Raw genomic sequence first — 24,421 nt, 5'->3', positions numbered from 1 at the left:
TTCTAGGCTACAAGTTATTTCTATAAATATTTTTAATATAAGAATAAGCACATAATCTAAGACAACACCATGTGTAACAACCAGTGGAAACAATAGACAATAAAAATAATCAATGACTTAAGGCACTGAATTATTGGACACAAACTACAACATACTTATGTTTATTTTATTGAGATAAATTAAAGGTAATCCTGAAAACACAAGAAACTATGAAAACAGAGAATATGTGATAAAGAACCAAATATAAATTCCAAATTGAAAAAATACAATAACTCAAATTAAAAACTCAATGAATGAGTTTGTAAATAGATCAAGCACAGATAAAGAGGGAAGTAGGAACTGGGAAGGTAGTTCAGAAGAAATTACCCAGGGGGGAAAAAGATGGCAGCGAAGTAGAGAGACGTGGAGTGCATCCCTCTCCACAGATGCATTGGGAATGCACGGAAGGACACAGTCATTCCCACAGAGAACCAGCTGAACACCAGCAGACGGCCTCGGACACCGGAAAGGGCTGCGGAGAACCTGACATAGCCGGTAGGGAGGCATCTACGAGGGCTCAAAGAGGGTGAAGCGGCGGAGCTGTGGCAGACGGGAGGGAGTGAGAAACATACGGACGGTCCGCAGCGCAGCTCAGCGTTCCCGGACCGAGACATCGATCCGCGGCGGAACGGAGGGTCCAGGAGCGGGAGCGTGGGAACCGGAGAGCTGGTTCAGGGGGAGAAACATTGTTGCCGGTAGGGTGACGGACCGAGAGGACAGGAGGGAGGAGGTCCGCGGAGAGGAGTGCCGATCCCTGAGAGCTGCCTGGCCATGATGGCGGCTGGAGGCTGCAGGCTCCCGGGCGGGGGGGGAGGAGCCGCGCGCATAGCCTCTCTCTCTCTTTTTGCGCCTCTGCAACAGGCAGCGGAGAGACGCCCTGCGGGGCCACATAAGGCGCTCAGGGATAACAAGCACCCTCAGGCGCTCGGGCGGGGCTAGATTAAAACTCCTTGCAAAGCCAGCAGCAGGGAGGCTGCCGAGAGAAAAAAAAAAAAAAAAAAACCAGCATCAAAAAGAAAAAACCCCGAGAGAGGCCCAACTCTAAGACTTTCTGTGTACGCCTGAGCCACCAGCGCCCTCTGCAACAGGCACCTCCAAGCCTGACTGAAGCAACAGTGCGCCACTGCTCACTCCCTCCCAGGAGAAGGAGCCACTATTGCACCCTCTCCCTCCCCACACACCGAGGCTTACAGACGAACAATAAAGGAACCTCTGCTGGTCACAGAATAACGCAAAAAAAAAAACCCAAGGCAAGGAAAAGGACACTTACAGCTGAGACGCTAAGGAAACAGAAATAGTAGTATCAATACCTATTGAACTGGTCCATTCGGGGATCAGTTCTGGATTTTTTTTTTTTTTTTTCCTTTCTCTTTTTTTTTTTTTTTTTTTTTTTTGATTTATTAAATACGATCTTAGCCCTAAGGGATTTACAAGTTTTACAACATAATTTTATAAGGATATTTTTTACTCTTTTTTTTTTTTTTTTTGCCTTTTAAAATACTTCTATATCTAGCTAAGTTTTTGGTAGTACGGACAAAATATCTTTCATACTTTCCTTTCATCCCTTTCTTTTATACACTTCTATTCCTTTCTTTTTCTTTGCATATTTCCAACCACATTACGCTCTTCTGTTCCCCTTTCTTCCAGCCATTTTAAGTGTATTTTATCTTAACATACTTATAAGCAACACTATCGGTCTGCTCAGACTCCTTGCTCTATTCTCCAGATGATGCACTGCCTTGGTATTAATATTAGGCTTTTGTCTTTATCTTAGTTCTTAGTACAGTTGTCTAATTACATTCTGAGAATCTCCATTCTCTCTGGTGGTACTCCAGCTCATTTCTATATTTGATCCTAGCTTACAAAATCTCCCTGGATTGATGTTTGTATGTGTAGGGTGTTATTTGTTGTTTGTTTGCTTTTGCTTTTGTCTCTGATTTGTTCTGTTTCAGTTGTTAATTTCTGCTGGGTTTCTCTCTGAATATCTGATAGCACACTGGGGTTCTGTCAGGTCTTTCTAGAGCCTTATGTCCTAATGGATTCAATAATTGTGTGTCTTATACATGTATGTGTTTCCTACACTGAATATTCGTCTAATCCAATACTTGGACATTAGTCTGAGGCTTGGACAGTCTTCTATAAACGCCTCTATCACCAGGACAAGCAACCCCAAAAACTTGGACAACCATGAGGAAACAAAGAAACACCATGCAGGCAAAGGAGCAGGAAAAAAACCCACAAGACCAAATAAATGAGGAGGAAATAGGAAAAATGCCTGAAAAAGAATTTAGAGTAATGATAGTAAAAATGATACAAAATCTCGATAACAAATTAGAGAAAGTACAAGAAACAGTTCATAAGAACTCAGAAAAACAAACAGCAATGGATAACAAAATAACTGAAATTAAAAATACTCTAGATGCTCTAACCAGCAGAATGACTGAGGCAGAAGAACGAATAAGTGAGTTGGAAGATAGAATGGAAGAAATAAATGCCACAGAGCAGGAAAAAGATAAAAAAATAAAAAGACTAGAAGACAGCCTCAGAGACCTCAGTGATAACCTTAAACCTACCAACATTTGAATTATAGGCATCCCAGAAGAAGAAGAAAACAAGAAAGGGTCTGTGAAAATATTTGAAGAGGTTCTAGTGGAAAACTTCCCCAACATGGGAAAGGAAATAATGAACCAAGTCCAAGAAGCACAGAGAGTCCCATACAGAATAAACCCAAGGAGAAATACACCAAGACACATATTAATCAAACTAACAAAAATTAAACACAAAGAAAAAATATTAAAAGCAGCAAGAGAAAAGCAACAAACAACATATAAGGGAAAACCCATCAGGATAACAGCTGACCTTTCTACAGAAACTCTGCAGGCCAGAAGGGAATGGCAGGATATACTGAAAGTCCTGAAAGAGAGAAACCTACAGCCAAGAATACTCTACCCAGCAAGAATCTCATTCAGATTTGAGGGAGAAATCAAAAGCTTTCCAGACAAGCAAAAGTTAAGAGAATTCAGCACCACCAAACCAGCCTTACAACAAGTGCTAAAGGAACTTCTCTAAGTAGGAAACACAAGAAAAGGAAAACACCTACAAATACAAACCCAAAACAATTAAGAAAATGGTAATTGGAACACACATGTCAATAATCACTTTAAATGTAAATGGATTAAATGCTCCAACCAAAAGACACAGACTGGCTGAATGGATACAAAAACAAGACCCTTCTATATGCTGCCTACAAGAAACCCACTTCAGACCAAGGGATACATATAGACTGAAAGTGAAGGGATGGAAAAAGATATTCCATGCAAATGGAAGTCAAAAGAAAGCTGGAGTAGCAATACTCATATCAGACAAATTAGACTTGAAAGTAAAGACTATTAAAAGAGACAAGGAAGGGCACTACATAATGATCAAGGGATCCATCCAAGAAGAACATATCACAATGGTAAATATCTATGCCCTCAATATAGGAGCACCTCAATACATAAGGCAAATGCTAACAGCTATAAAAGGGGACATCGACAGTAACACAATTATAGTGGGAGACTTGAACACCCCACTTACATCAATGGACAGATCATCCAAACAGAAAATAAATAAAGACACACAAGCTTTAAATGACACATTAGACCATCTCGACTTAATTGATATTTATAGGACATTCCATCCAAAAACGACAGACTACACTTTCTTCTCAAGTGCACACGGAACATTTTCCAGGATAGATCACATCTTGGGTCACAAATCAAACCTCAGCAAATTCAAGAAAATTGAAATCATATCAAGCATCTTCTCAGACCACAACGCCATGAGACTAGATATCAATTACAGGAAAAAAACTGCAAAAAATACAAACACATGGAGGCTAAACAATTCACTATTAAACAACCAAGGAATCACTACAGAAATCAAAGAGGAAATCAAAAAATATCTAGAAACAAATGACAACGAAAACACAACAACCCAAAACCTATGGGATGCAGCAAAAGCAGTTCTAAGAGGGAAGTTTATAGCAATACAGTCCTACCTTAAGAAACAAGAAAATGATCGAATAAACAACCTAACCTTACACCTCAAACAACTAGAGAAAGAAGAACAAAGAAACCCCAAAGTGAGCAGAAGGAAAGAAATCGTAAAGATCAGAGCAGAAATAAATGAAAAAGAAAGGAAAGAAACCATAAGAAAAATAAATAAAACTAAAAGCTGGTTCTTTGAGAAGATTAACAAAATTGATAAACCATTAGCCAGACTCATCAAGAAAAAAAGGGAGAAGATGCAAATCAACAGAATTAGAAATGAAAAAGGAGAAGTCACAACGGACACCTCAGAAATACAAAACATCATGAGAGACTACTACAAGCAACTATATGCCAATCAATTGGATAACCTGGAAGAAATGGATACATTCTTAGAAAAATACAATCTTCCAAGACTGAACCAGGAAGAAATAGAAACCATGAACAGACCAATCACAAGTACAGAAATTGAGGCAGTGATTAAAAATCTCCCAACACACAAAAGCCCAGGACCAGATGGATTCACAGGCGAATTCTATCAAACATTTCGAGAAGAGTTAACACCTATCCTTCTCAAACTCTTCCAAAATATTGCAGAAGGCGGAGCACTCCCAAACTCATTCTATGAGGCTACCATCACCCTGATACCAAAACCAGGCAAAGATGTCACAAAGAAAGAAAACTACAGACCAATATCACTGATGAATATAGATGCAAAAATCCTCAACAAAATACTAGCTAACAGACTGCAACAGCACATTAAAAAAATCATACACCACGATCAAGTGGGGTTTATCCCTGGGATGCAAGAATTCTTCAATATACGCAAATCAATCAACGTGATACATCATATCAACAAATTGAAGGATAAAAACCATATGATCATTTCAATAGATGCAGAAAAAGCTTTTGACAAAGTTCAACATCCATTTATGATAAAAGCTCTCCAGAAAATGGGCATAGAAGGAAATTACCTCAACATCATAAAAGCCATATATGACAAACCAAAAGCCAACATTGTTCTCAATGGAGAAAAACTGGAAGAATTCCCTCTAAGAACAGGAACAAGACAAGGGTGTCCACTCTCACCACTGTTATTCAACATAGTTTTGGAAGTGTTAGCCACAGCAATCAGAGAAGAAAAAGAAATTAAAGGAATCCAAATTGGAAAAGAAGAAGTAAAATTATCACTCTTTGCAGATGACATGATACTATATATAGAAAACCCTAAAGACTCTACCAGAAAACTGCTAGCACTCATTGATGAGTTTAGTAAAGTAGCAGGATACAAAATTAATGCACAGAAATCTCTTGCATTCCTATACACTAACAACGGAAGAGCAGAAAGAGAAATTAAGGAAACTCTCCCATTCACCATTGCAACCAAAAGAATAAAATACCTAGGAATAAACCTGCCTAAGGAGGCAAAAGATCTGTATGCAGAAAACTTTAAGACATTGATGAAAGAAATCAAAGATGACATAAACAGATGGAGGGATATACCATGTTCCTGGATTGGAAGAATCAACATCGTGAAAATGACTGTACTACCCAAAGCAATTTACAGATTCAATGCAATCCCGATCAGATTACCAATGGCATTTTTCACAGAACTAGAGCAAGAAATCTTACGATTTGTATGGAAACGCAAAAGACCCCGAATAGCCAAAGCAATCTTGAGAAGGCAAAATGGAGTTGGTGGAATCAGGCTTCCTGACTTCAAACTATACTACAAGGCCATAGTGATCAAGACAGTATGGTACTGGCACAAAAAAAGAAAGGAAGATCAATGGAACAGAATAGAGAACTCAGAAGTAAGCCCAAACACATATGGGCACCTTATCTTTGACAAAGGAGGCACGAGTATACAATGGAAAAAAGACAGCCTCTTCAATAAGTGGTGCTGGGAAAATTGGACAGCAACATGTAAAAGAATGAAATTAGAACACTTCCTAACACCATACACAAAAATAAACTCCAAATGGATTAAAGACCTACATATAAGGCCAGACACTATCAAACTCCTAGAGGAAAACACAGGCAGAACACTCTTTGACATACATCAAAGCAACATCCTTTTTGACCCACCTCCTAGAATCATGGAAATAAAATCAAGAATAAACGAATGGGACCTCATGAAACTTAATAGCTTTTGCACAGCAAAAGAAACCATAAACAAGACTAAAAGGCAACCCTCAGAATGGGAAAAAATAATTGCCTATGAAACAACGGACAAAGGATTAACCTCCAAAATATACAAGCAGCTCATGCAGCTTCATACCAAAAAAGCAAATAACCCAATCCACAAATGGGCAGAAGACCTAAATAGACATTTCTCCAAAGAAGACATACAGATGGCCAACAAACACATGAAAAGATGCTCAACATCACTCATCATCAGAGAAATGCAAGTCAAAGCCACAATGAGGTATCACCTCACACCAATCAGAATGGCCATCATCACAAAGTCTGGAAACAACAAATGTTGGAGAGGGTGTGGAGAAAAGGGAACTCTCCTGCACTGTTGGTGGGACTGTAAGTTGGTACAGCCACTATGGAAAACAATTTGGAGGTTCCTTAAAAAACTACAAATAGAACTACCATATGATCCAGTAATCCCACTCCTGGGCATATACCCAAAGAAAACCATAATCCCAAAAGAAACTTGTACCATAATGTTTATTGCAGCACTCTTTACAATAGCCAGGACATGGAAGCAACCTAAATGCCCATCAACAAATGAATGGATACAGAAGATGTGGCATATATATACAATGGAATATTACTCAGCTATAAAAAGGGATGAGATGGAGCTATATGTAATGAGGTGGATAGAACTACAATCTGTCATACAGAGTGAAGTAAGTCAGAAAGAGAAAGACAAATATTGTATGCTAACTCACATATACGGAATCTAAAAATGGTACTGATGAACTCAGTGACAAGAACAGGGAAGCAGATACAGGGAATGGACTGGAGAACTCGAGGTATGGGAGGGGGCGGGGGGTGAAGGGGAAACTGAGAAGAAGCGGGAGAGTAGTACAGACATATATATACTACCAACTGTAAAATAGTCAGTGGGAAGTTGTTGTATAACAAAGGGAGTCCAACTCGAGGATGGAAGATGCCTTAGAGGACTGGGGCTGGGAGGGTGGGGGGGAATCGAGGGGGGGGCATCAAGGAAGGGAGGGAATATGGGGATATGTGTATAAAAACAGTTGATTGAACCTGGTGTACCCCCCAAAAAAAATAAAATAAAATAATAATAATAAAAAAAAATAAAATAAAATAAAATGCATTATGGGGAAAAAAAAAAAAAAAAAAAGAAGAAATTACCCAGAATGTAATACAAAGATACAAAAAAGAGGAGAAATATAAAAGAGAGGATAAGAAATACATTGAGCACAGTTAAAAATAGAAAAAAAGGAATAACATACTTATATCTGAATTCCCAGAAAGGAGGAGAAAGAACATAGTGACAAGGGCAGTATTTGGAGAAATAACTGACAATCTTCTAGAAATGGTGGAAAACACCAATCCAGAGACTCAGGAAGACTCATGAACACTAAGCACAATCAATTATCAGAAATTCAAATCTATACACATCATAGTAAAAGGATAACATACCTTCATAAAGTACAACATATAATCTTTTAAGAAGATAATTCATTAAAGATGGTTTAACAGACTTTTTAATAGCAATAACAAAAGCCAGAAATCAACAGAAATAATACCTTCATGGTTCTTCAGGATAAAAAGTGGCAACTTAGAACTCTATATTCATAAAATTATCTTTTAAGAATGAACAGAAAAAGACTTTTTACATTAAAAAAAGAGCTTGTCACTGGTAGATCTACATCTAATTTAGGATAAAAATGGGCAAAAAAAAGCATAACGGAAAAAAACATGAAGAAGAATATGTATATATGCATAACTAAATCACCTTGCTATACACCAGAAACTAACACAACACTGTAAATCAACTATACTCCAATTAAAAAATGGGCGAAATAGTCATTTCGTAAGAGGGAATCCAAATAGCTTATACTTATGAATAATTCTTGGCCTCATTACCAACGAGAAAAATGGGAATAAAAATCACAATAAGATATACAGTCTTGTAAAGCACTCTCCAGAAGAATGGCTAAAATAAAAAAGACTGATGTTTCTCAGTGTTAGGTAGGATGGAAAGTTACATTTCCAAGTGGTAGTAAGGCTGTCAGGTGACAGGAGCACTCAGGGCTGCTGGTGGAAGTGCAGACCAGAAAAAACATTTTGGACGACGGACAGTTCTATTACAGGAAGATATACTACCCTGCAATTTTACTCCTGGGGACCAGGACACATATACAAGAATTTTCAAAGCAACATTCTTCATAATAGCCAAAACTGAGGAGAAATGTCAACCAACAGTAGAATGGATTAAGAAAAATTATGGTATATTCATATAATGGAATGCTCTACTGCACAGCAATGAAAATGAATAGGTACAGTTATACCCAGCTGCAACAAGGATGAATCTTACAAATGTAATATTGAAGCAAATAAATCTATATCCCATTTATGTGAGTTTAAAAACAGGAAAAACTTAAAGATTCTAAATAAACATAGGAGATAGGACAATTGATAAGTATAAGATATAAAGTAAAAATCATAATTACCTCTAGGGACTAAAGATGGGGCTACAGTTGGGGAGGGTTTTGCTGGGGTGCTGGCAATAGAATATATCTTGATTTGGGTGGTGGTTACAAGGGTGTTGACTTCACAATAATTCTTTTTAATGTACATTGTAACTCTATGTAATTTTCTTTCTGAGTTATAATTTGGGATAAAGAGTTTTAAACATGGTACTTAATTATCACATTGTTATTCTAAAAATAAATGGAAGTTATGAGATTTTTTTTTCCCTATGCTCCAGTGACTCATGTGCAACTCTTGGGAATTTTTCACTCAACTTTTGCTCTTATGAGATTATTTAATGTTGAAGAAATTAGAAAATATGTATTACTATGTATGTGATATATTTATTGGAAAATATTTAATGATAGACACATAAAAATGAAGCAATCATTAAGTACTGAAAAAAAACATATTTGAGGAAATGTACTGTTATCATAGACCAAGATTTATTAGCCATAATGATATAAACACTGTCACTGTAATTACATATTAGAAGATAAATATTTTGGAACAATTGAAAGAGGGAAAGTGGTGCAGAGGGCTGATAATATTCATCTGCAAAGTATCAAGGGATGAATAATTACTGTGTACAACTGAGGAGTCAAAAGAGTGTAAAACATAAATTTAAACTTGAAAGAATTACTAAATCTGAAAGAGCTAAAATTAATTATTTGTGAGCAACAAGACTGGAAAATTGTAAGGGGTTAAATATTTGGTGATAAGTATTTTGCTACTTGATGTGTAAGTTACGTTCATAAATTACTTTCTGGAATAGTACTATCTTCTGGATTCCTACATGGATGGGTCTGCCCCACCTGCCAACAGCTGCTGAATTAGGTGTCCCTTACGTGTTATGACAACATGCCTGTGTGTACATGATTTTCATTTATCCTGATCAACATTATTGTACCTTTTCAATTTGACAACTGATATCTTTTTCAAGAAAGTTTTCACCTTTTCATTTAATTGTGAAAAATTGATGTATGCATTCAATACAAAGAATAACAAATCAATATTTATGTATCCACTCAGGCACAATAACAATACAAATTACTCAAGGAAATAAATATCTCATTATCATTATTCATTGTTGTATATTCTCTAAACCTAGTTATCTGGCTCTTCTGAATGTCTTGAGAGTTAACATAATAGCGATGCGATTTTCTGGTTAATTTAACCATAGTTAGTTTTTGTTGCATGCTACTACATATCCTGAATTATAGAAACATAAATTAATATTTTACCTTTATGACATCTCATAACATAATATATTGGGTATTGTTTTGCTTTAAATAATAAGCAAGTAACCAAAGAAAGAAAAGTAACAATTTCTGTATCAGTTACATAGGTTTGCACAAAATCTTGCAAAAATCTTTGTGGCTTAAAATAATGAGTTGTTACTTCTTGAAATTATTTGGTTGTGACTGGGCTCAGGTGGGTGAGTCTTCTGCTCCATGCAGTTTTGTTGGAGTCACTTACACAACTGCATTTAGCTGAGAGCTCCAGTGGGCTAGAACCTCCGAGATGGCATATGTTGCCTCAACTAGGCTTCTGGAGGAGCTGGCAGCTGGATGGGCTTCATCCTCCCAGAGGAGAAGCTGAACATCTTACATAGTGGTCCAGGGCTTCAACACACTGAATGCAGAAGATAACAGGCCTCCTAAGGGTTGGTCCTTTAACTGGCTTGGTCATTTACATATATTTCATTGGTTAAAATGAGTCAAAAAGCCAGCCCAGATCAATAGGAGGGAGAATAGAGGACTCCACTCTTGGTGAAAGGAAGAGAATATGTGTAAATATTTGGGAGGGGTTTCTGGTAGCCATCTTGTAAAAAACAGTCTACTGCAGTCTTCCCTCTGCTGCATTCTATTTATCAAGTGAAGTCAAGGGCCAGCCAGATTCAGTGAGAGAAGCAGCATGAATGAACAGTAAGGAAAGGCAATGGGAACCTCTGCATCAAAGGAAAATCCACCACAATGACAGACTGTGATAATTGCTTTAAAGCAAATAAATGGAGTGATGAGATAGGAGGATTAGAAGACGTTAATTTAGATAACTTGGCCAGGGAAGGACTCTGAGTGCTGGGAGATGAAAATAAATCAGTCACATAAAGTAGAAGAGCTTCTGAGCACAAAGAAAAGATCAATAAAGTAGCCTTTATACAAGTCAGGAGAGACAAGATAGGAACTTTGAACAGGGTTGTGATAGTGGAGACGGAATGGTAGAAATAGAATTAGGATTCATTCAGGAGACAAAATTGATGACAAACATGTACACAGGGTTTGAGGGAGATGGGAATGTCAAAGACAACGCCTAGTTTTCTGTTTTAAGGACTGGCATTGATATGGCCCCATTTGCTGAGATAGGAAATGTTGTTTCCTTGCCTTTTTTTTTTTTTTTTAATTTGCCTTGTGAGATGGAAAAGTTGGACATGAGGTGATGAGTTTACTTTTGAAAATGTTGGGTCTGAGGGCCCTTAGAAACACTGGGCTGGAAACACTCAGTAAGCCATTAGTTGTGTGAATATGAAGCCACAGAGAATGCCTGGGGGGGATATCAATTTTGGAGTCTTCAGAGTATAGATGTAGTTGACGAAATTCTAGGTAGCCACGGCCAACATTCTGCACCATTTAAGAAACTTCATTCATTATCTTGACAAGTACCTACAAGAACCTACATTAGTCTATGAAAATACGGCAGCGGATAAAAGATGCTACTTTCCATGCATTCAATGATTTCCTCTTTGTCTCAACCAGGTAACAATTATCAGCCTCTTATCACTGGTTTTCACATTTTTCTTTTTACTATTTTTTAAATAAGCATTCAAGCAATGCACAAATTATTGAAAAGATAGGCATGACAGTGATCCTGAAGCAGAACTCTTGGCTGTCTGTCAACAGCACCGTAAAGGAATTCAAAATGTTTACTGGTTATCTCATACCCAAGAGCCCGAGGTAACGGTGCGTTGAAAGTGTCCTAATGTAAAGGGTACAGTGTTCAACTACAGAATGCGTGATGGCCGAGGTGATCCTGTACGCAATCCTGGATAAGATCGTAATGTCACCTCAAATCTGGCTGGCTTATCTAGTGAGTGATGTCTGGTAATGGATTGATCGTTTGGAAAAAATAGAGAAGTTAGTTCCCTACACGTCACACAAAGTCAATGCCAGAGATCTTAAATATAAAACATTTCAATATGAAAACCTAAAAATACTAGAGAAATAGTCGCTTAATTCTAGGACTGAGCAGTCTAAGAAGGTCAGAAAAGCAGAAAGCCAAAAGGAAAGAGCTGACGGACTGGTGTCCATGTAAATCGCATGCTTCTGTATTAAAATAAAAGCACGCACAAAAATTAAAAGGCAAAGGGAGAGGGAAAATATTTATAACATGGCACCAAACAGCTAATATAAAAACACACTGAGTGCTTAAAAGTCAGCAAAGTAGCAGACGACCCTCCTCATAGAAAAGAGGATAAAAGGAATGAAGAGGAATTCCACAAAAACCACAAACCATCAAAACACACAAAAAATTGCCCAATTTCATTAGAAGCCAAATTCTAAAATAGAACAATTGTAAAATAGAACAATTTAAAACCATTGTAAACCACTGTAACAATTAGGAACAAACTGTGAAATAGAACAATTAGAAACCATTTTGCCTACTTAAAACTCTTTCTGTATTAAATAGGCATTTCCCAATGTTTCACAAAATATTTGACTTGGACTCTGGTTATAAAAAGGTAAACTGCACAGAACAAAAACATCATCAAAAAAACAACCCTTTTGGGATTAGCAGATACAAACTACTATATACAAAAGAGATAAACAACAAGGCCCTGCTGTGTAGCATTATATTTAATATCTTGTAATAACCTAGAGTGGAAAAGAATATGTATATATACGTATCACTGAATCACTTTGCTGTACACCAGAAACTAACACAACATTGTAAACCAACTACTGTACTTCAATTAAAAAAAAGAATATAATGCAAAAAAAAATCCTTTCTGCATCTATCTGAACTCTGCATTTCCAATTCTGAGAATTAACAGAATAATCATCACGAACTGCACCAGACTAGTGCACAAAATTACAGTTATATATAATAGTAAGTGTAGAATATCCTAAATGATAGGGAATCACTTATATAATATTAGTACCTATACAGAAAAACATCTGGCAAGATATATTCCACAAAATTTTCAGAGATGAACTCTGGTCATGAACTGCTTTATCTTTACTTTTTTTTAATTTTTGTTTTATTTTTATTTTTTTTACTTTTTGCTTATTACTCTTTCTTAATTTAAGAAATCAATACTGCAAGGGCAATCTTCTTCCATTAAAAATATTCACAGGTGGCTTTGGGAAGAATGGCTTCTTGCAGAGCCGAAGTTCCAGCCTGTTCTCCCCTTGGAGAAGCACTTGTAAACCAGAGTTTGAAGACTCAGACACAGAAACAAGTAGCAGTGAAACATCTGATGACGATGCCTGGAAGTAGGCGTATAAATGCTTACAGTTAAATCTGACCCAGTAAACTCAGCTTGTGTGTTTAGGGGTTATACAGAAGAAATCGTTCTTTTCCTTTTCCTTTTCTTATGTTGTTGTTGAATACTTCATGCACAAGGGAAATAATAATATCCCAAAGAGAGAGCGAGCGATTGGCTTGTTTAGCTTTTGCTGTTGTTATTCCCTGTTATCTGCTTAATAGAACTTTGTGTGGTGGGAAAGATTTTCAAAACACTCACACATACACACAGTACATATGGGGCGATGCACAGGTGGGAGCTGGCAGTGCAGAGAGGAGACACTGGTCTGCAGCAACAGCTTCTACTGCCAGCCCTTGGGGCACTCACCCCTGTGCTCAAGCAATCATTGTCAATGACAAAGTGACTATTGAAGTTATAATTGTATTAAATTAATGCTAATAATTTGGATATTTTATTTTATTTCTGGCTGCTTGGGTAACGTTAGCCCTTAACCAAGCATATGTGGTTTTTTCCCTTTTTTTTTTCTCCTTTCTGGGTACAGCTGTAAAATATTTGGATATAGGAAATGTTGTGTTATTCTTGCAGCCTTGATATTCAGGGTGGATTGTAAAATATACATTTTTGTGAGATTTCAAAGATTAAGATTATTTTGATAACATTATTTACAGATTTAAAAGATGTGGTTATCACAAGTATGTTGAGGGGGAAAACTACTGCATAAAATAACTAACTTGGAATAAATATTTTGCATCAGTAAAAAAAAATATATATATATATATATATATATATATATATATTCCCACGTATTTCAAGTATCCCCTGCCCATGGGCCATACAGATACACTTACTCTCCCAGGAAAACAATCTCGGTATTGATCTCCCCTGCCCTATGGCGCAGGAAATTCCTCAGGAACGCCGTCACGCTGTCCACGGTGATGTTTCCGCAGACCACGATGAACCTAGGAAGAAAGAACATGGGAGGTGGACCATCCCAGGGACAGAAGTAGCTTCCTGCTAGATTTAGAGACGGACTATCAGCTTCCACCTAGTTTTAAATAAAGCTGGAATTTGCTCCGTGCAGATAAACTTAGAAACACCAAGGACCGCATCTTCAATATACGAAAGAAGCATCAGATTTCCGTACGGAATGATTCCACACATTTGAATTCCACGTAGATTTTCAGGCATACGAGGATAACTATCTTAACTGCTAGATTTTTCTTGGTTACTTATAACTTATAATGGACTCGCACGTGTGTTAATTTCACTTGATTCTCCACTTGACCCCTGATTGGCTGGTGTAGCCTGTTTTCACCGCGGAACCTCTGAGCTGGCAATGGCTCTCTGATTTTCCCGTAGTCAAACACGACGGTTGAGGACGCACCAGAATCTAGGTTATTTAGGTTTATCTGCTGCATCTAAAATCATCTAGTAGTCACAAAAAAAAGTGAGTCCAACGGAGAGAAATCTAGGACAGGTCCACAAATCTATGCATGTAACTCTTATGGTGAAAAATAGCTGTCAGCTTCCTTAGGCTTCATATACATAAAGAAGCTATTTTCCCCCACTAGTCATGTATGAAAACTGAAAGCATAATGTTAGCATCAGTTAAACTTTCCAGACGTTATTGGCTGATTTAGCATGTGTCCCGTACGCCTTTCCTGAGATGAACTGGGTCAGACGTTGGCTTATCTAGGTATTTCATTGTTTTCAATATTTGTTTTTCATTCATTTCATTTCGATTTTTACTTTCCCTTTCATACTCCTAGGCCAATCTTGGTTTTTATCCAACTGTGTTAAGACATCACTCCAAAGGAGTTTGTCTTCTTTGTGCCTCTTTCCTCTACAGCACGTAAGAGACTAAAGAAAAAAAGAATCACTTCGAATTTAAGATCTCCAATTCACGATCTTCTTCTTAGGTGTGAAAAATCATAATGGCAATGGCAGTAACATATCCACGGAGAAATAGTGCAAGAACAACTCCAACTCCATTTTGCTCCTGGGAACACATGGCTGTGGCATGGACAGAACAGATCATCTGCGAAGGACTGGAGGAGAGGCAGAAACCCCTCCTCACTCTCGCAAACCTCTTGCCGTGGAATGAGCCCCGTAGTTTAGGGGAAGTTTGAGCTAAGACAACTGAATTACTTACTTTAAATTCAAACCATGACTTTAATTTGATCCATTATGTAAAGTTTGTCATGAGTCAACCATACGGCTAAAATGAATAAAACAATTAGTAATGGATGCAAGAGGACAGTGCACGATAAGGAATGTACAAATATTGGCACAATTGACATTTGACACTGAATGACCATGTATCTGTCATTTTAGTTTATTTAATCTTCTTATGAGCATCTAGATGGTAGTGTGTATCAAGTAGCAAATATCATCTCATGGTATTTATTCTAGTACAGCCCTCTTTCGTGAATGAAGACCTTGCCAATATATCCGCCTAGGCCAGGAAGCAGTGTTTAGAAAGAGAGAGTGACTTAGAATACCTCAAACTGTAGAAATTATGCTTGAAAGCTACTTACTTCTTCCCTTTGACTACTTCATAGGAACTGGTGTATTTCCTCTTGTTAGCAAAAAGTTCCACCATTTCAGGGATGTAGTTCGCAAACAGTACCTGAAATGATTGGCAAATAAAATCTTAGGTCTCGTTATTTCCAAGGATACTCCAAAATTCCATGATTATCAAGGAGAGGAAGGCCCATAAAACTTTCTCTCTTCTAACAAGGGCGAGACTGTGAACTGTGCTTTTAAAGGGAGACCAATTTTCTTCCTTACCTCAGCCTTCAGATTTGGTTAAAATTTAATAAAATGCTTTTCAGCCTTCAAAAAGATGAAAGCAAAGATAAGTAGTAAGGCAGCCTCCCCATCCATTTTGTCCTGTCACCACTTCTAACTGCCCTTCTGACTCTTTCACTTGATACTATTTGGGGCTTGGGGAAAAAATAAAGCATATGGGACCGAGTGGGGTTAAGGGAAAATGATAGAAATGAGGGGATGTAACACTGATGTGAACAGGCGGATATCAGGAAGATAGAGTGGAGAACTCTGGGCTGGTTTTGAAGGAACTGAAATTTAAAGTCACTAAAAGAAAAGGAGGCTTCCTTTGTCCTTGAAACACTCCTGAACCAAGCACAGATGTTCACTTATCTGTAGTAAAATGCTGGTTTGGAGAGAGTTTACTCATTTGGGCTGGAAAGAACACAACTTCCTGCAGATCAGATCTCAAATCCCCTTCCTCTTTGGAGGAAAGACTTTAACCTGATGGGCAAAAGATGAAGGAAGATGGGATTGCTCAAATCAATGTAGAGGCTAATTAGGAAAGTCTGCTCTCCTTTGTCTACCACCCTCATCCCTGACAATCAAGCAATTACATCATATACTCCAGGGAATGCAGTTTGGAAAATATGGGATTCATGTATCTTTTCATTTTCACTTGACACCCTCTCTAAATAATGCAACATTTGCTCTGAAATCTATATTGCTTTGTTTCTCACCATTAACCAAACGCTTTTTGGTTTAATGTAGCTATATTCAAAAGATATAAAAAATATTCTTCACCAAACTCCCCAGGGTGAAGAACATGATGAAGGTCCGTCCTAGGGATGTCTTGGCTACCACATCTCCAAAGCCGACAGTCGACATCGTGGCCATGACCAGGTAAACGGACTCAAAATATGAAATATTCTGTGAATTTCTACCTTTGAGCCAGGGATCACCAGAATTTTCCACCTGTCCAAAGAGAGAGGACTCAGGAAAGGTTTCTGAATGGAATCCAAGGGAAAGTTTATAAAGAATAAACACAACACTGGATTCGTTTCATTTAATTCAATCCAAATGAAACAGTGAATGATTCCCAGGTTGCTGTGAAGGGTTTGGGAATTGTGGCAGTAACTGTGAAGTCCTGTTTCCCTTCACTGTGATCACTGCTCAAATCTGGGGGGGCGGCATATAGCTGGAGCCCGCAATGGGGATGCTTTTTGGAGAGAATGGCTGACAATGTCTCTTTTCCTGTGGGCACAGCCTCCCATCCTGGAGCCACGGGACTCAGAGGCTGTCAGACTGAGCAGTTATTACTCATTCTCATGTTACCCCAAATCAGGCTTATCATGAGGGAAAGAGGCACTTAAACGGGCACTTCCTCTCAGCGAGCTTAAGCACACGAATGCTGGCGTCTCAGGAAGAGCGAACAAGTTTTCCAGATTATTTCCCCTCCCTCCCTGCAAAAATCTTTTCAGTAATTAAAAAGAAACTCTGAAATAAGCTACAAGGATATACTGTACAACATGGGAATATAGCCAATATTTTATAGTGACTATAAATGCTGTATAACCTTTAAAAATTGTGAATCACTATACCGTACACTTGTAACTTCTATAATATTGTACGGCAACTATACTTCAATTAAAAAAAAAGAACCTCTGATAAATATTTCCTCTGATTTTCCCCCTTAGTCTTCACATTTTTTTGGCTACACCTCGCAGCATGTGGGATCTTAGTTCTCCTTAGTTCCTTCACACTTTAAGGAATCTCAGTTTATCAGTTTTTTTTTTTTTTAACATTAAACGAAAAGAGTAACTTAGGCAATGGCATTACACTTTACAGAATATATATATACATATAAACACATAAATATATATCATTCGTTATGATGTACAAATACTAATTATATAGAATATATACAAATTTTCCTTCATTTTTCCTTTTTAGACATTTTTTTTTCCAAAATAGCTTAATTATTTCTTAGACGTTTTCCATTTCCGTTTAGCACAAGAAATGGTAAAATGCTAGGGATGGCTGGGGAAAGTAGGTTTTTTGTTTTGTTGTTAAGAACTGGAATGAAAATTGGAAATAATTTACTTTGCTTAAGTATTTGATCACTTTCTTAAAACATATGTGCCACCCACTGCCCCTTTCTTAAGCTGGATGAGCAGGTTAAGAGTGTGGACTCCTATAATACTCCACTCCCGAATAAAGAGATTGTATGTCTGTACTTAACTCTCAGCGCTGGTAGTAGATTTGGTGCAAAGTCTACTAATCTGCTTCCACTGATCTGGAGACTATACTACTTTCTAAGACTATGGTACTGTGAGAAAACCAAGTTTCAATCACACAGATAAAACTTCTAGAGGAAAACATGGGCAAAACACTCTTTGACATAAGTTGAAGCAATACTTTTCTGGATCTGTCTCCTAAAGCAAAGGATATAAAAGCAAACATAAACAAATGAGACCCAAATAAAAGCTTCTGTACAGTGAAGGAAACCATCTACAAAATGAAAAGACAACCTACTGAGTGGGAGAAAATATTTGCAAATGATATGACCGATAAGAGGTCAATACCCAACATATATAAACAGTTCATACTTTTTTCCAAAGAGGACATACAGATGGCCAACAGGCACATTAAAAGATGCTCAACATCACTAAGCATTTGTGAATCAAATGCAGATCTAAACCACAATGAGATATCACCTCACACCTGTCAGAATGGCTATCATCAAAAAGAGCACGGACGACAAACATCGGTGAGGATGTGGAGAAAATGGAATCCTTCTACACTGTTGGTGGGAATGTAAAATTAGTGCAACCACTGTAGAAAACAGTGTGGAGGTGCCTCATGAATTGAAAAATACAACAACCATGTGACCCAGCAAGTCCACTCCTGGGTATATATCTGAAAAAGAGCAATAACGCTAATTCAAAAAGATACGTGCACCCCCAATGTTCACCGCAGCATTATTTACAAGTGCAAAGATATGGAAACAATCTAAGTGTCCATCAACAGATGAGTGAATGAGGAAGATATGGTATATGTATATACAATGGGATACGACTCAGCCACAAAAAAGAATGAAATTCTGCCATTTGCAGCAACAGGAATGGACTTGGGCAGTATTATGCAAAGTGAAATAAGCCAGACAAAGATGGATACTGTACGATATCACTTATATGTAGAATCTAAAAAAGACAACAAACTAGTGAATATAACAAAAAATATAACGCAGACTCACAGATATAGAGAATAAACTAGTGGTGACCAGTGGGGAGAGGAGGGGGGAGGGGCAACATAGGGGTAGGGGAGTAAGAGGTACAAACTATTATGTGTAAAATAAGCTACAAGGATGTACTGTACAACATGGAGAATACAGCCAATATTTTATAATAACTATCAGTGGAGTGTAACCTTTAAAAATTGTGAATCATCATATTGTACACCTATAACTTATCTAACACTGGACAGTAAATATACTTCATTAAAAAATCATATATATGATATATATTTTAAATATATGTATTTTTTTCCCCAGGAGTTGAAGTGTTGCTTGGCACAGTTTCCTTTACACAAAAATCCCATAGTGTCTTCCACATCTTAACACAGAGCTTCCATGATACCCTTGTATGATATATTTTACAGGCTGAAACTAAATTTATTGCAACCTGGAAATCTCCTTCACAGGAAGTTAAATAACTCCTTCTGGTTTAACCAACTCTCTCCAGAAGTACTGCTTTAGTGTTCCAACCCCTCCCCACTCCCTCTAAGAGCCGTTGGCTCCTACTGGTCTACCTGGCAACCCTGCTCTTCCTTTTGACCATGTTAACATTGACTCTCAGCCCCAGGTGGGAAAAAACTTAAGGTTAAGATGAAGGATTATGGGCCGAAGTGAATATATTGAATTATTATCTATTTTTAACGTCACATTTCAAAACTGAAATTTGACACTTTTAAACCTTACATTGCAACTTTAGGTGAGTTGTGCTACCGAGGCAGAGAAGGAGAGGACACTCTGTCAGCCCCGCCCACCTCTCTATCATGTGTATTGATTTTATTATTTTTAAATGGTACCCGTGTGTTCTAGTCTGTACCCACAGTTCCCTTGGTCATGTCTTTGTTCTATTTTCAATTCGGTCAGTAATCACCGTCACTTCTTTTTATCATGGTTTCCTCATTCTTGAGGTCTTGGCTTTGACTCGTCTCCGATGTGGCTGGATTTTATCATCAAGGTCATTTTTAAAAGGGACTCATGGCTCTCCTCTCTCTTCCATGTGCTTAAAATGACAGATGGGTTACACTTTCACACAACCTCGGTGGACACTGCTCTTTCACCTTCCTGCTCTGACTGATGTTGGCAGGATATCTCAGGCTAGTTTCATCCCCCCCCCAGTATAGACCTCCCTTTGTTCTGCTTGGATTCTCTCCTTACCCTTAAAGGTTCGTAATTGTTCCAAACTATGGTTGGACTCATTTAGGCTTATTTCTCCCGGGATACGGTATACTCTCTAATCTACAGATTCAATACTTTATTTTCAAACATTCTTCTGATACCATCTGTGTCCTCTTCTTCAGGAACATGAATATTACAGGATGTTAAATCAACACGACCCGTCTTTCATGTTTCTTCTCCACAACATCGAAGTATCTCTGTCCTGGTCCACGACAGTGTTTTTGCCTTAATCCTGTCCACCGTGTTTCTGAGCATATTTCTGTCACACTTGTGACATCTGTGTCCCCTCTAATGTGATTTTTGTCTCTGAAATAACTTTTTTCTTCTTTTACTCTGGTATCTTGTGGCCATTTTCCAACTCCTGCTTCAGTTTAGTAATCTTTTATTTAAAAACCTTAAGTATTTTGCTTGAATTATCATTTTCAGCTTTTTAAAGCCTTGTATTTGTACTTTTTCTCAAATAAGGAGGGCGTTTCCTTAACTTTTCCTTTGTTCCCTTGGGCAAATTATCTTGTTATTGTTGCTCTGACAGCTGTTATGTGAGGTAATTGTTATACTAATGCCTCTGCTCTCCAACACGCTCCCTGTTTTTGGCAGAATTTTAGCACAGCCACCATGTTGATTCCTTTCTGGTGGACACGCACCTTCGAATGGTATCCTCTTTTAGCTGAAGGGCAGTGTGAATTCGGGAAGGGGAAGGGATGACTTGGGACGGCTGGGACAATCATAGCTTTTATTTCAGTTTGTCATTTCAAATATCCTCTGAACAAAATCTGCTAATGTTTTGCTCTGGGTTACAGCATCTCTAGGTTTTTCACATTCCAGATGTTGGTGTGACCCACAGTAGATGGCCCTGAGTCCCAAGCCATCTGGTGGCTCCTCCCACTTTCTCTGCACGTCTCCTCCCCTGGGTGACTGGACGTCCCACAAAAGCACATGTTCACATGCTTAGAGGGGCCGAGCAAGAGACTGATGACTTCTGAGAGCCTAACGGAGACCGTGTTCAACCCAGGAGCCCGTGAGATGTACAGGGAGCAGCTAATCTTCAAGTAGGACTGTTGGTGGCCTTGGGAGAGTGGGTGGCCAGAACCTTGTGTTTTGGCAAAGAATCCAGAAATCCAGGTTTTTTAATGTGAGCTCCCTTTAAAAGAAAACTTAGCAACCAATACAAAAATAGCAAACAGATAACACAAACATATTACGTCCAATAAAGTACGCCTGTAGGCCTCATTCAGCCTGAGAGCCCCACATTGGTACCACTACTGAAGGCAAAAAAAACCCCACAATAAACAAAAGAACACCTGTTACCATGGTTTCTCCTTTAGCATCCTCTTGCCTACAATTCTGTGATGGCCAACAGGTCTCTATGGGGACACTGGTGACTGCTTCCCCCATGGTAGACCCATACCCCTTGGGCTAATTCTCCAGATGCAGGGATCTACCTTGACTGCTGCGACGCTTCTTCTCAGGGAAATCTGTCACATGCTTGCATGATGAGGAAGGATGTGGCTGATTTCTTTTTTTTTTTCAATTGATATATAGTTGATTTAGAATATTGTGTTAGTTTCAGGTGTACAGCATAGTGATTCAATTATTTTTTTCTGATTATTTTCCATTATAGGTTATTACAAGATATTGAATATAATTCCCTGTGCTATAAAGTAAATACTTGTTGCTTACCTATTTTACGCATAGTAGTTTGTATGTTTCTTGAAACACCAAACACATTTGGTGTTTGACACTTTTCTTGATGAACTGAACATGGTTAAGTTTTTTAAAGTTTTCCCTTTTCCTTATTATTTTTAAATTAATTTTGAGAGAAGGACTCAAATGGAAAAGACGTCTGCTGTATTTTTTCATTTTGTTTTGCTTTTCTCAAAGGCCTTCGCAGGCTTTTAACCTCCCACTTCAATTTCCACATTTTCTAATGACTTCTCTTCAACTTTCCTGGAGCAATAAAGTCCAGGAGTTTCTTTCCTCTGGTTAAAATCCATTTATTCCGTTGCTTATTACATGGGATGAGGACTAACCTTTCTTGGAGGCGAAGGAGGCAGCTACGTATACAGATTATTCCAGGAGAACTAAGAAAGTCCCCAAACTCCCCTTTGCAATTCAGCAACTGCTCCCTCCCCCAACCCTCCAGCTTTTATAAGTACAAAAATCTCTCATTGGCTTCATTTCTCTGACCCTTTATTCTTTTTCAAATTGTAGGAAACCCTATGATGATACAGAGATAAATTTTACCTACTGCTTATATCTGAGAAAAGTAAGCTTATTAAATCCTGTCCTAAGAGCAGGTTTGGAAAGTTGGAAGAAGACACATTGATACCGTGAGTGTAGCAGGTACCTATTTGTGAGAAGTATGGGATAGAGAAAACCCATCCAAAGGAGGTGGAAAGATAAAGCTCACGCTGGTTACAGTGATGGAGGCAGAAGCTTGGAAGGTTTGCCTCCATTTTTCAAAGAAAAGACATTCATGCTCACCCGCAACATCAGGGAGTTGGGTGAGATGCTCACCAGGTGAATGAATCCTGCAGCAGTGAGCCAGGTACTCAGAACGATGGATAACAGCTTGGAAAACTTCACTGAATTGCTAGGGGAAGAAAGATAAAGAGCTGCTGGGTTCTGACAGGTTCCCAAACAACACAAATACCTCATCCTCTAAACTCGAGCTCCTCAAAGGGTGGGTCATGGACCAGGAGCAGTGACAGGCTTCCCTGGGAGGATACTGGAAATGCAGCATCCCAGGCCCCGCCTTGACCTACTGATCTGCATTGTCACAGGGTCCCCTGATTGGTTCATGTACACATTAGAGTAGGAGAGGCACAGCTCTCAGGCACACCCCATCACACCCATGTGTTCAAAAAGCTTAGGCTCTGCGTGATCTCCACTAGCTTGGTATTATGGTGACAAATGGCAGTGTCCTGAGGACCCAGAGAGTAGGCTTGCAAACGAAATTTTGAGTAGATCACAGAAATGTAGTTCCATGTTGCTAAACTCACATCAGGATGTGATCTCTGAATGAAGGGGATCAAACAACTCCTGTATCTCCTAAGGAAAGCCCAGGAGTTTAGCTGAAATCTCTGTGGTTCTCGGCAAGGCTGCCTGTCCCATGAGAACAGTGCTTTCCAATCCCAACTGCTCCAAAAAGCATAAACTCTTAGCAGTGCAACCCACCTAGCTGGGATTATTTGATGCTTCTAGTGAGAATGCAGAGGCATAGAGGCTGTGAGTAGGTAATGTTAGAACAAATTGCTTAAAATTTTAACAGGATTGCTGCTTAAAGGTAACTTGGATTTTTTTATTGTAATTTCAATTTTTTGGAGACATTTAGGTGACTCTATTTCTGTAAGCGAGAGTTCACTGCTGCTACTGGGCAGCTCTCAGGCTCAGAGGAACTGTCTTACATTCCTAGATAGCAGAGGTTCGATTTAGGACAACGAATGTGTAGAATCAAAGTGTCTGATTTCTTCAGTGATCTATTGATTATTTAGTAACATATTGCTCAGCCTTCATGTGTTTGTGTTTTTTACAGTTTTGTTTTTTTTCTGTAACTGATTTCTAATTTCATACCATTGTGGTTGGAAAAGATGCTTGGAGGGCAGAGTCAAGATGGCGGCATGGGAAGACATGGAGATCACGTCTCTCCATAAATAGAACAGTTACCGGAGGCCAGCGGGGGACCTGAGGCCCAAGCAGACCACAGGAACCCTGCAGCAACCGGCTTGTGGGATCTTGATACAAAAGTCCAGTGTCAGGCCTGCGTTCCTGAGGTGGGAGCTCTGAGGCCAAAACATTGGACTAACAGGGAAATCCAGTTCCCAGGAAATATTCTTTATCGTGAGGTCTCCCAGAGGTTCTCAACTTAACACCAAGACCCAGCAGGAACACAATCCCACCCATCCAAAGTGGGGGGAAAATGAGATGACAAAAAAATATGCCACAGATGAA

At 38.5% G+C, this 24,421-nt stretch overlaps 1 protein-coding gene across 1 annotated transcript in view; it reads right to left on the bottom strand.

The window, feature by feature from the left end:
- KCNU1 (potassium calcium-activated channel subfamily U member 1) overlaps positions 1-24,421 on the bottom strand; it is a 162,537-nt gene that overhangs the window by 103,543 nt on the left and 34,573 nt on the right. The window contains exons 7-10 of the mRNA XM_057697307.1: positions 22,988-23,063; positions 16,807-16,977; positions 15,771-15,862; positions 14,082-14,192 (exon numbers count right to left, since the gene is read on the bottom strand). Of these exons, the coding sequence (XP_057553290.1) occupies positions 14,082-14,192; positions 15,771-15,862; positions 16,807-16,977; positions 22,988-23,063 (450 nt within the window). The remainder of the gene's footprint in view (positions 1-14,081; positions 14,193-15,770; positions 15,863-16,806; positions 16,978-22,987; positions 23,064-24,421) is intronic.

Source organism: Hippopotamus amphibius, chromosome 10 (genome assembly GCF_030028045.1).
Source record: "Hippopotamus amphibius kiboko isolate mHipAmp2 chromosome 10, mHipAmp2.hap2, whole genome shotgun sequence".
Classification (NCBI taxonomy): Eukaryota; Metazoa; Chordata; class Mammalia; order Artiodactyla; family Hippopotamidae; genus Hippopotamus; species Hippopotamus amphibius.
Note: the sequence above shows the minus strand (reverse complement) of the source record. Positions and strands in the feature narration are given on the sequence as shown.